Raw genomic sequence first — 12,925 nt, forward strand, 5'->3', positions numbered from 1 at the left:
CCACAAGAAGTCAAATCATCTATGCTCTCCTCCCATCCAGAAGGTCAAATCACTATGCTCTCCTCCCATCCAGAAGGTCAAATCACCTATGCTCTCCTCCCATCCAGAAGGTCAAATCACCTATGCTCCCCTCCCATCCAGAAGGTCAAATCACCTATGCTCTCCTCCCATCCAGAAGGTCAAATCACCCATGCTCTCCTCCCATCCAGAAGGTCAAATCACCTATGCTCCCCTTCCATCCAGAAGGTCAAATCATCTATGCTCTCCTCCCATCCAAAAGAAGGTTCAAATCATTCTATGCTCTCCTCCATCCAAGAAGGTCAAATCATCTATGCTTCCTCCCATCCAGAAGTCAAATCATCTATGCTCCCCTCCCTCCAATAAGGTCAAACACCCTGTGCTCTCCTCCCATCCAGAAGGTCAAATCATCTATGCTTCCCTCCCATCCAGAAGGTCAAATCATCTATGCTCCCCTCCCATCCAGAAGGTCAAATCACCTATGCTCTCCTCCCATCCAGAAGGTCAAATCACCTATGCTCCCCTTCCCCCATCCCAGAAGGTTCAAAATCATAATGTCTCCTTCCCACCAGAAGGTCAATCACCTATGCTCTCCTCCCATCCAGAAGGTCAAAATCACCTATGAAGGCCCCTCCATCCAGAAGGCAAATCTATGCTCCCTCCATCCAGAAGGTCAAATCATCTATGCTCTCCTCCCATCCAGAAGGTCAAATCATCTATGCTCTCCTCCCATCCAGAAGGTCAAATCATCTATGCTCTCCTCCCATCCAGAAGGTCAAATCATCTATGCTCTCCCTCCCATCCAGAAGGTCAAAAAATCATCTATCTCTCCTCCACCAGAGGTCAAATCATCTATGCTCTCTCCCATCCAGAAGGTCAATCATCTATGCTCCCTCCTCCCATCCAGAAGGTCCAAATCATCTATGCTCTCCTTCCCATCCAGAGGGTCAATCATCTATGCTCCCTCCATCCAGAAGGGTCAAATCATCTATGCTCTCCTCCCATCCAGAAGGTCAAATCACTATGCTCTCCTCCCATCCAGAAGGTCAAATCATCTATGCTCTCCTCCCATCCAGAAGGTCAAATCATCTATGCTCTCCTCCCATCCAGAAGGTCAAATCACCTATGCTCTCCTCCCATCCAGAAGGTCAAATCACCTATGCTCTTCCATCAGAAGGTCAAATCATATGCTCTCCTCCCATCCAGAAGGTCACATCAGTCTATGCTCTCCCCCTTCCATCCAGAAGGTCAATCATCTATGCAGTAAACTCGCTCCCATCCAGAAGGTCAATCATCTTATGCTCTTCCTTCCCAAATCCAAAGGAAAGGTCACCAAAATCATCCTATGCTCCCGCCTCCCATCCAGAAGGTCAATCATCTCCCTGCCTCTCCTCCCCATCCAGAAGGTTCAAATCACCTATGCTCCCCTCCTCCCATCCAGAAGGTCAATCATCTTATGCTCTCCTCCCCCATCCAGAAGGGTCAAATCATCTATGCTCTCCTCCCATCCAGAATAAAGGGTCAAATCTCTATGCCTCCCTCCCATCCGAAGGTCAAGTCATCTATGCTCTCCTCCCATCCAGAAGGTCAAATCATCTATGCTCCCTCCCATCCAGAAGGTCAAATCATCTATGCTCTCCTCCCATCCAGAAGGTCAAATCATCTATGCTCTCCTCCCATCCAGAAGGCTTAAAATCATCTATGCTCTCCTCCATCCAGAAGGGTCAAATCCTCTATGCTCCCTCCCATTTCCAGAAGGGTAAATCATCTATCTCTCCCTCCTCCCATCCAGAAGGTCATCCCTATGCTCTCCTCCCTCCTCCCATCCGGAGAAGTCAAATCATCTATGCTCTTCCTCCCACCAGAAAGGTCAAACTCACCTATGCTCTCCTCCCATCCAGAAGGTCAAATCACCTATGCTCCCCTCCCATCCAGAAGGTCCCCAAATCAATATGCTCTCCTCCCAGCAGAAGGTCAAATCACCCTATGCTCACCTCCCGCATCCAGAAGGCAATCACCTGCTCCCCCCTCCCTTCCAGAAGGTCCACTTCGAGTGAGAAGAGCGGATCTGAAAGCGAAGGGAGTTATATTTTCCTACATAAATACCGTAATGTTATAACTACTTAATTGTTTATTGTAAATCCCGTTTCATTTTAGTGGATCAGTCCTTAAAGTGACTAGTATTATTATAGTGAATCAGTGAATAAATAAATATCTCTTTTTGTAAGTAAAGCCGTTTCCATTGAATGAGTTGATCTTCATAGAGAATGGTCTTCCATAAAAACTCTCGGTCTATCTTCGCGCTGGCTTCCTTTGGATCAGCCTTAGAAATCCTGTAATGAGTATGTAGCTTTTCATTTACATAATGGCTTCCTTTCTATCGGTAAATTTTTATTTTCCTTTCAATTTCTAATATAGATTATTTATCAGAGCTGTCTTTATATCTGCTGTCTTTTCATCCCATTTATATTCTAGAAAGACCAAAGTTTACTGTGCTACCTTAGTTGTTAAGTAAAGAGAAGGAAAATATTTAGAGTATGCTATATACATATATATAATATATATATATATATATATATATATATATATTATATATATATATATATAAGTCACGTGCATCTACTGTGATTTTTTAAGCATATATATATATATATATATATATATATATATATATATATATATATATATATATATGTGCGTGTGTGTGTGTGTGTGTGTATGTTTGTGTTTGTGTGTGCACACGTTAAATTATATATATATATATATATATATATATATATATATATATTATATATATATATATATATATATATATATTGGGTACATGATTAGAGGCCAAAAGGGCTTCGACGGAATGTTTAAATATCGTTTCATCCTCACCTGAATTCGAACTTAGGTTCTCTTGAGTAAGACGATTGCGGTTTTCATTATAATTATAATATTTACTTTCTTAAATTCAAGGACACTTTTAAAATCTTGTTAATAACGTGAACATTGCAACGTCAGATAGAGAACTTAGTTCATTTTATGTCACCTTCATGAAGAAGAAAAGTTTAAATATACTTCTGCATGGCTTTAGATGCTCTCTCGGTACCGGACACACGACTAACCCATGCTGACCACGACGAAGTGATAAACGGCCACAAGTGTCGATAAGGCCGCTGGTGGCAGAGGGAATGTGATGAGGAATGACGGAAATACTAGATTGATTATAGGGGGGGGCAGGGTGGTCCTGAAGGGGACGTGTGATATGGCGAGGACGTGCACTAAATGGTAAACATGCGATTACCGACTTTCGAGTACATTCAAATGACACAGAAGGCTGTCGCATTAGAATTTGCTGCTGTTCCTCTCCTTCCTGAAGATGTTCGGTGTTCGGTCACAGATTTTTTTCTAGTCCCAAAACCCAACTTCAGAATTTGCTAGAATGTTTTGGCCTTCATAGAACGAAACACAAGTGTTGCGTGTATCGTGCCTGGATTTGAATATGTCTTTTGTATGTTATTTCTCTCTCTCTCTCTCTCTCTCTCTCTCTCTCTCTCTCTCTCTCTCTCTCTCTCTCTTCATTCCCTAAAGGCGCAGGAAGCTCCAATGCTCTTAGCGCTACGCTAGAAAAATGTACGCAAAAATATTTATGCCAATAGATTAATGTTGAAGATATGCAGTGATCTAACCTAATTAACCAAACATTTTGACGACTGGCTTTCTGGTTTCAGTCTTCTCGCGGTATTTGTTGAATTATGGAGCCTTTCGTGGTTCTGTGTCCAAAAAGGTCATGTGAGACCCAGTCGGACAGCTCTTAAGAGCAGTCATGCATATAGAAAGACAAAGACGGTGGTCTTGTGACGGGAGAAAAAGAGATCGAGTGTTGATGAGTTGGGAAATTTAGACAGTCAAGGCGAGCACTGGGGCATTTTAGGCCACTCAGTGCTAAAGAAAGGGAAAAGAGGGAATTGAAGAGGTTGGACAGCCAGTGTAGGGACTTCAAGGTGGAAATTTGAAAAATCCCCACAGTTGCACTAAGAAGTAACGTTTAGAGAGGTTGAACAGCAAGGTTGAAGAAATGAAGTAGGAATGCAGGTAAAGTGCTAAAAAGTGGATGCATCAAGGGGCATTAAGTAATGCTTGCAGTGCACCGCGTGAGAGGCGCTGGCGACATAAACTCTCTCTCTCTCTCTCTCTCTCTCTCTCTCTCTCTCTCTCTCTCTCTCTTCAAGATTATGTAAGATATCAATTTTTTGTTTATTGAAAAGCCTACTAAGCAGACAAGATGCGAAAGACAGCATCTTATGTGGTTCCAGGTTGCCTCCGAATAAAACCAGTGAGTTGCAATAATTGGTGTCACCGAATCTTTTATGCTGAGCCGCCGCATTCATGAATCATTGGAGTTTTTTTATTTATCTTTCTCCTTTCACTTTCCGTGTGTATCATTGAATCAAGCAGGTTATGTATTCATATCAGTGTTAATGAATGGGCATCTTTTCATGGAGGCATATCTAATTGATTTAAATCTGTCAGTGTGAATTTTTTAGACTTCCTTTTGATATGAAAATGACGATAACAAACAGGTCAACTGATTTCTTTTAAAGACTGAATTGATCTTACAACTGGAAAGGCATGTTTAGTTAGCATGTTTAAACAGGGACGTTGTTACCAATAATTTTGGTCTAATTTCATTTAAAACTTACATTAGAAATTTTGTGTTATTTGGCTTCTTATACTTATATAATATACTTAGGGGCTTTGATTCTGACGGAACACTTTGAGGGGAAGCTAGAAGAAATTTGAATCGGTTTTGCTGTTGGGGGACGAAAGTCTTATCCATAGATTTCTTTCTTTCTCTGTTACGACTCAACAAGAAGAAAGTCTTCTTGAAACACGCGGGAAATTTTTGAAACACGCGGGAAATTGATTTCATCTTTGAAATGATCGTGTGGTTTACAGAGGCCTTCCTCTCCATTCTTTGTCATTTATCCTACTACTTTTGTTACAAAATTGTATCTATTGTAATTCAGTGATTACCTGCTCTCGTATGTTAGAGTCATCAACGGTAAGATGCGAAAATAAAAAAAAAAAAAAATAAATAAATGGGAACTACGCCATAATTTTTAACTAGAGCTCCCTAACATTGCTGACGAAGATATGAGAGAGGAGAGGAGAGAGAGAGGGAGAGAGAGAGAGAGAGAGAGAGAGAGAGAGAGAGAGAGAGAGAGAGAGTTTTTTTTTTTTTTTTTTTTTTTTTTTTTTTTTTTTTTTTTTTTTTTTGAGAGAAGGGGAGGGGAGGGCCGGGGGAGGAGTGATGTTTAGGACGGCGGGTTGGCGGATTGACTTGATAATTACGGCTCTAAGACGTCGAAGGAAGGGAAGATCAGGGTTGAGGGTGTGAGTGAGTGTAAGGGGCGCGTGGGTCCCTGCTCATCCCCAAGGATTACCTTGCATGATGGTGGAGTTTCCGCTTATTCTTTCAGCATCTTCCCCCTTGGTATTCTTCCCCCTTAAACCCTTCTTTAGCTTTGTTCCGGGGGAGTTGCAGGGCCCACGTCAAGCAGATGAGGTGATAAGAAGTCGAGCAGCTTTAGGGGAAGATCTGATGACGAACGATCAAAATAACCGATGTGATGTCAAGTGACTTGCAACAGTTAGTGACCATTTTCTCATGGAAATGGGAGAGATGGTTGGGGGAGCATCCTCCTCCTACTCCTCCTCTCTCCTCTCTCCTCTCTCCTCGTACATTTCCTCCTCATGTGTCCATGTGTACTTTTGTCACTTGGGGGTCTTTCACTTTGTTTACTTTTACAGCCTGTAATGAAGGCGCAAGGTCTCAATATTTAGTTAAATAGAAGTAATAATGTTACCCAGATTTCAATCCAGCATCAGTGATAAAATAGTTTCTTGTACGTGAAATTTTTTTTCCAAGTCTTTTTGTTTCTTTCAAGTCAATTCTGATTGTCTTCTTTGCATATATATATGTATATATATATATATATGTATATATATATATATATATATATATATATATATATATATATATATATACGTATATATATGTGTGTGTGTGTCTGTGTCTGCGTGTGTATGTGTGTGTGTAATGGTGATTTCACCTTAAGGGAATACGGAGAACAAGTGCCAATGGTATTTCCTATTTCGTCGTATTCAATTTTGCCTTCCATCAGGCCACTTCCAGGGATATATATATATATATCTATATATATATATATATATATATATATATATATATATATATATATATATATATCCACACATATATATGACATTGTATAAAATAGATAAGAAATCTTAAAACTAAAATATGTTGTGAAAAGTCAAGAGACGGGGTTAAATGTGGTGCAATGTATTTAATTCATTTGGCAATTTCTAAAGTTCTGTTTGGATCGTTCTCATTATGTGGTCATGAAGAGTGCCTACACTCTAAGAACTATTTTGAAATTCTTGACGCTACTCCAAACGTTATAAGTAGACTAATGACCCGATTGGACAACTATCGGTAGCTGGTAGTATAAGCTGGCGTCATCGGAAATTATAGGTAAATGTATGGTCTCATGCAGTTTATTGAGTCTTTGATGATGTCTTCAATAAATTGATTTAGTGTCGTCAATAAATTGATTGTCAATCGTCATTATCATAACCGTTATCATGAATCTGAATGTGAGATGCTGTCTAGAAAGAATACTTATTTCTGATAAAATCTTTTCTGGAAATATGAGAGTAAAGCATTTGAAGTCAGAAAAACTGAACGAGAAATGAAATATCTGGAATTCAAGTTTTTTTCAGCGAAGTTCATGAGACTTCTGCAAACCTTCGGCAGCTGTTTCTGATCATATACCCTGAATCATGAAGTTTCATCAATCATCTGATAACCCCACGTTGGATTTTAGCTCGTTAACTTTGCATAAATGCCTCAGCTTTATTTCACCAATGTTTCATATTTCTCATATTTTTCTTGGTTATGCTTATGAGGGTTTTTTCTCTATTTTATTTTAATTTTTCCTTTCAAAACCGACTCCTCTATTAGGTGAGAGTACCTTGATGTTTACTTTCCGCCCCCCCCCCCTCCCTTTGGACTTTACATTAAGCAAATGAATAAACTAAACGATTACCAGATCTTTCCTAGATAGTGACCCAAAGCAAAGTTAATGAGTTGTTATCTAGGAAAGTAGGACTAATATTTCTTTGGGGTCATTATCTTTACGATATTTACAATTTACAGTCCTTTTTTTATGTTTTTACGTTCATCCCCAGCGAGCTTACCTACAGTACCAAACAAGCTGCAAAGGTGGATCCATACCGGGTTACAAACCAGTGGGTATCTAGGAAGGATACCGAATACTTATCTCGTTTTTTGCTTTGAGAAGAACTACGAATATACCCTCCTGTTAATACTTTCCTGCTTATTCTCTTTTTTTTATTCGTATTAAATAAATGTCATTAAAGCTCGTTCATGACTTGGAAATAAAGTCGAAACAAGTCTTATTTTTCACCTTTGGTGAGTGGATAATATATATATATATATATATATATATATAATATATATATATATATATATATATATATATATATATGTATATATATATATATATATATAAGTGTGTGTGTGTGTGTGAGTGTGTGTGTGTGTGTGTATGTATGAATTTTTATCACATCACTGTGCTTCACTTACATGCATTAAGCTACAAATGTCCTTCAATATCCAATTCGCTCTACCTTGGAATTAGTATATTTTCAAATGTGTTAACCGAAGGGGAATTATTTAGTCAATGAAGTCCTGATTTCTCCTCTGTGCGCTGGTTCGAATCCACGAGAGGACGAAATTATTTTAAAGTGAAAAATTCCCCCTCTGTTAACATAATATGAAAGTGTATTAATTCCCGGGTAGAGCGAGTTGGATATTAAAGGGCATTTGATATACTAAAGTTTTTGCTCTTAATATATACTGATTTCTACCATGTTTGTTTTCTATTATCTTTCGTAATTGTAATTAATGTGTATATCTCTTTGTCTGTTTTTGAGACTGTTGGAACTAAGATAAGTCCTTTCAGTGAATTTGTCAAGAACATTTTTAATTTTTTCATTTAAAGCGATAAATCTAAAAAAAAGTGTTTTCGACTGTTGTGATAACTAATGCAAATGATTATATCTGATTAGGTTTTTTCCGTGGCTATGAGATTAGTCGTCTTTGTACTGCATAATGCAAGAATGTAGAAATACCCTCTATACTGAGTTAAGGGTTTTAGACCGAACCGCATTTCTAATTTGTCGTAATGGCTTTGAAAATAAGTACCACTTTTAGTCTCACCTAAAATAAAGTATTCTGTGAAACAAATAAGGCATCGCACTAGAATTTGGATTGACAAACTATTCCTAACGCACAATTTTTAAAGGGATTAACGTTACGTTGGTATAAGTTAATTTTCATTCTACCCCGTACAGTTTTATACGCTGTTAGTTATAAAACGTTAGACCTTTGACATATAAGAATTATTACAGAAATGGAGTATCATTGCTCTCTGAAGGAATAGTGCTGCCCTGGCCTAAACATGAGATACAATTCGTATTAAATTTTTATTCAAGTGACCTTTCACCTAAGTGCTCATTCAAGATTTGCAAATAATGTCTTCAGTATTTTAGACATGAAAGAATTTTATCCTTCATATTTTCATTTATATTATTTTATCGAATAAAATTTTCTTTGACTTGAAAAGATGTTGCTGAGAAACATCAGTCTCTAGATTAGTGTCATTCAGGCCTTAGTTCTTAGTTCAGCATTTTAGCAATTTTACGTCGTATAATTCCCTCCTCTTCCTCCTCCTCGTGTTTGTAAACTGTAAATATATTGATGGGAGAAAGCCATTATAATGCTAACTTTGTTGACCGTTTAGTTTTAATGCTGAGATTACTCGATGCAGTTTTCTCCTAAAATCATCTCGACTTGGTATGTAGACTTGCCGTGGATTTGTGATAAGTCTATATCTCTTGCAATATTTTGTGTGATTGTATTGCACTTACCTCCTTATACTGTTCATTCTTCTGACGTTGTTGTGGATATTGGGCTTTGCAGTCGGTATTAGAGAGGGCTCCTATCTTGGACTGAAAAACCCGAGACTTTTCATCTGATTCTTAATAAGGATGCCTTTGCACGCTTTCCCGGTGACGATTTAGCTGCTTGCATGCGTTGTCACACTAAATTTCTGAGCTTAAGCAGCTTGGTCGAGTCAGCCAACTTCTTGGATAATGCTGAAGGATTTTGCAAAAGCATGATGAAATAAGTAAAGCACAGCGTTACCTTAGCTTTCAGCGATTGTTTTCGTTTGACTGAAATATTGCAAAAAAAAGGGTGTTATGTGAACTGTGCCTAAAGAATATGAACAAGTTATTTTCACATATTTTTACTTTCGTAAGTCATTTAACCATAAGGTGATTGAAATGATAAAAAACTTGATTTCGATTTTAAGTTTGTATATCAGTAAGGAAGCCAGCTTTTAGTTTAGCTTTGAAACTCTGAGAATTATGCAGCGATGTATATTGGCTCCGCTGTTGTTTGAAATAAATTAACAAAGGATTTAGATTTTACATCTAGTGAGTGCTGTAAAGTTTCCCATCAGAGTAAAGATGTGCTCACAAAAGTGTTGAAGACGAGCGACGTAGCAAGTGGGCTCTGTTAGTTCACAATTGATTTTTTAGAAATACCAGCAAATCCTTGTTAGTTTGAAGATACTCTCGCAAAAGCTTCCTAAATTCTTTGAAGTTAAATTGGCAAAAGAGGTGAATGTGAATTATGTTGCTAACGAGTGAAGTCAGTTTCTCAATTGATATAATGATCTACTTGCAAAAGAGTTGAAGGTAACAATATAGCTAGTGAGTGATGTAGCTAAGCCCGTACCCGGGTACATCTCCGGACAATGTTTAATCACACGCCGAGTTGCTATCCGCTCCTACGTCACTCGTTCTTAAGCGGACGTAAACTGCTGGATGTCGCGTGCATAGCTCAGATTAAACGCTGTGTAACCATTTAGGACACCTACAACAAGATCGCCGAATATAGCAAGCGTTCATATATTACAAGCATATTAACATATCTCCGGAAGATATTAGCCAAAGAGGTGAATGTAAGTGATGTAGCTAGTGAGTGAAGTCAGCTTCACGGGAATTAAAAGATCTACTAGCAAAAGTTGTAAGTAAAAGCGTTGAAGGTGATCAATGTAGCTAGTTACTGATGTAGGTTTCCCCATTGATTTAAAGGTCTACTAGTAAAAGAGTTGAAGATAAGCGATATAGCTGGTGAGTTTTGTAAGCTTCCTAGTTAATTTATTGATCTAATAGCAAAATAGGTGAAGACGAGCGATGTAGCTAGTTGATTTAAAAATATATGAGCACAAGTTGATTCAGAGATGAGCAGTGTATATAATAGATTTAACGATGTATAAGCAAAACGGTTGAAGTTGAGGGATGTAGCTAATGAGCCCTGTAAGCTTCCCACTTGGTTTAAAGATATACTTCCTTATAAGCATATCTCTAAACTAACAAGATGATGGTGGTGAGTTTCCCAGTTGATTTAAAGCTTTAATAGCAGACACTCGTAGTAAATGGAGTGTCTGTTGATTACTGTAAGAATTCCAGTGGAAGGTAAACAGTTTAGTTGACCAACGATTGAAAGTTTTCATGCCATGAAATTGTGAAGTCAGTCACAACACTAAATTTTAAAAAGAATAATGGTTACGCATGAAGGAAAAGCCAAAAATCTTAACATGAAAATAAATATGAAAATATTGGAAGTGAGGAGCGAATAATAAAGGTAGTATATTTCTTGAATAACTTACCTCTATCCTTCCTTAGGTAATTCTTCGTTGAGAGAGAGAGAGAGAGAGAGAGAGAGAGAGAGAGAGAGAGAGAGAGAGAGAGAGAGAGAGAGAGAGATGCAGCAAATTAAACACTTGGCGGATAATCAGAGGCGAGGCACTGCAACCCCATGGCAAAGATGAGCGAATCTAGTCATTTTGAATATCGTGAATCTTACATAAGCTTTTTCCCAGAGTGTGACTTTCTAATAAGTCGGTGGTAGAAGTGCGATTGGTTTACATCACTTACAGAAGAAAAAATATTTCGTTTCATATTCAGGGCATTTTAAACTTCTCTTGAAGCGAAAAAAAAAATGATAGATGCTGATTCATCCTGGAGATTTGATTATATAATAGGAATTTATTAGACTAGATGTTGATTGCTTTTATTCATTCCGTGGTATTGGCCGATGCATCTGGGAATCAATCTTGCTTATGAAATGCAATCTCTTTTGAAGGAAACTTACTTAGTGAACTTTATGCGCCGAAATATCGCCATGATCATGATGGATGACGAACTCTAAAGAAAATTGAAGAATCTTAAAAGAGCAAAAAGTAAATGACGGTGAAGAACATTGGCACACAACAGTATTACCTGTAAATAATCACTGGCTACCTACTTGGCGTTTTAAGGGTCCTTTTCAATGTTCATGGCCTTCGTGTAAGTTTATTGGCCATTGTGTATTGAGAAGACGTGTTTGTTTACGCTTACTATTTATCCCGTTATTATTTGTTTTTTTCACAGTGAAGCCAGGTCATATTTTAGGCTGGTACATCTGTGTATTTGAGTGGTCTTCCGTTTTTACAGCATACATATACATAAATATTTTTACATAAATATGTAAATTTTAGATGCGGTTTATTGCGTTCGGAGCCCTGTCTTTTTTTTCCGATTTTTTTTGGGGGGGCCGGGGGCGGGTCTATTTGTTTCTTATTTATGTATATCCTGAGGGCATGTTTTTGCGAAGGTAACTCTGTTAAGGTAAGAGAAATGCGTGAGATCTCGATTATCCAGGTAGGGATTATGATCAGCTTTTTTTTTTTATTAGGGGAACTTTTTTCGAGTTTTAGGAAGATTTCTTAGTACGAACAATAAAAGTACAGTCCATTGTTTCGTAGATTTCTTTCAAGGCCCTTTATTGAGTCAACAGGATAAGAATTCGTATCTGCTCATCAGTAATACCTAATGTATTATACTTCTGTGGTGCTTGAAAGATCGTACGCCAGTAATGTGTCATCCTCATTCATGAACAACGAACCATTCTTCCTTCAGTGAAATTTACTGCTCTTTTGATTGCTGCTAACTTAGTCTTTGACACCGTTTATTGCTTCGTGTTTTTTTTATATGTAAGAGCACGATTCACTTCTGTGCTCATTGAGCCAGCTAACTGGAATAAGGATACATTATGCCATGTTTATTTCGTTTTCGATTTCTAATCAACTATGCTCTCTTTGAAACCGTTTTGTCAAGACAGTAATCAATAGCTTACTTTAATTAAAGATTGAGTCATTGACTGTGATTCTAATCCAGTCCTCATCATAGTGCATTCTTATTAGATCCGGAGAACAAGGATCAAATTGTGTAAAATGTTTTTGCATTTTACTTTTATCACTGTTGCTGGTCATAGTAACTTACATTGGTAACTCTACCATCGAAGCCAAGGAAAATAATGAGTGACCTAACGCTGTAAAATATTAAAAAGGAAATTTAAACGTAACGTAAAAATAGGTCCTAATATAGGAGAATGGAGACCTGTATATGAAGCTGAGAGGAGAAAGGAAAGTAGTCTAATCAAAATATAAAAAAATTTCAAATTGTGAGCCTTAAAGCGTTTAAAGAATTTACTTGATATATCGTATATACTGCAGAACTCATCCTTCCTGTGGAAAGACAGAAAAGTGGGGAAGATCGACATTTCATGAGAGAGCTACATCCAAGAAAAGTAAAATGACGTTCCCCAGTATAGGAATTGAAGTGCGGTAAGTCAGTTTAATAATCGAAAATGTCATTCAGCTAAGTTTTTTGGGGGTATTGAGATGAAAAAAAAGTTCCG

At 37.8% G+C, this 12,925-nt stretch overlaps 1 protein-coding gene across 1 annotated transcript; it reads left to right on the forward strand.

The window, feature by feature from the left end:
• The first annotated feature begins 639 nt into the window (after nt 1-639).
• Nucleotides 640-2,145, forward strand: LOC135198328 (putative protein FAM47C). Its single transcript, XM_064225899.1, has one exon. The coding sequence runs from the start codon at nt 640-642 to the stop codon at nt 2,143-2,145; it is 1,506 nt and encodes a 501-aa protein (XP_064081969.1).
• The last annotated feature ends 10,780 nt before the right edge of the window (nt 2,146-12,925 follow it).

The sequence above is a fragment of the Macrobrachium nipponense genome, chromosome 22 (genome assembly GCF_015104395.2).
Source record: "Macrobrachium nipponense isolate FS-2020 chromosome 22, ASM1510439v2, whole genome shotgun sequence".
Taxonomy (NCBI): Eukaryota; Metazoa; Arthropoda; class Malacostraca; order Decapoda; family Palaemonidae; genus Macrobrachium; species Macrobrachium nipponense.

Excerpts from the sequence above, each read along its gene's own strand:
- LOC135198328 (XM_064225899.1), top strand. The coding sequence starts at position 640 with ATGAAGGCCCCTCCATCCAGAAGGCAAATCTATGCTCCCTCCATCCAG.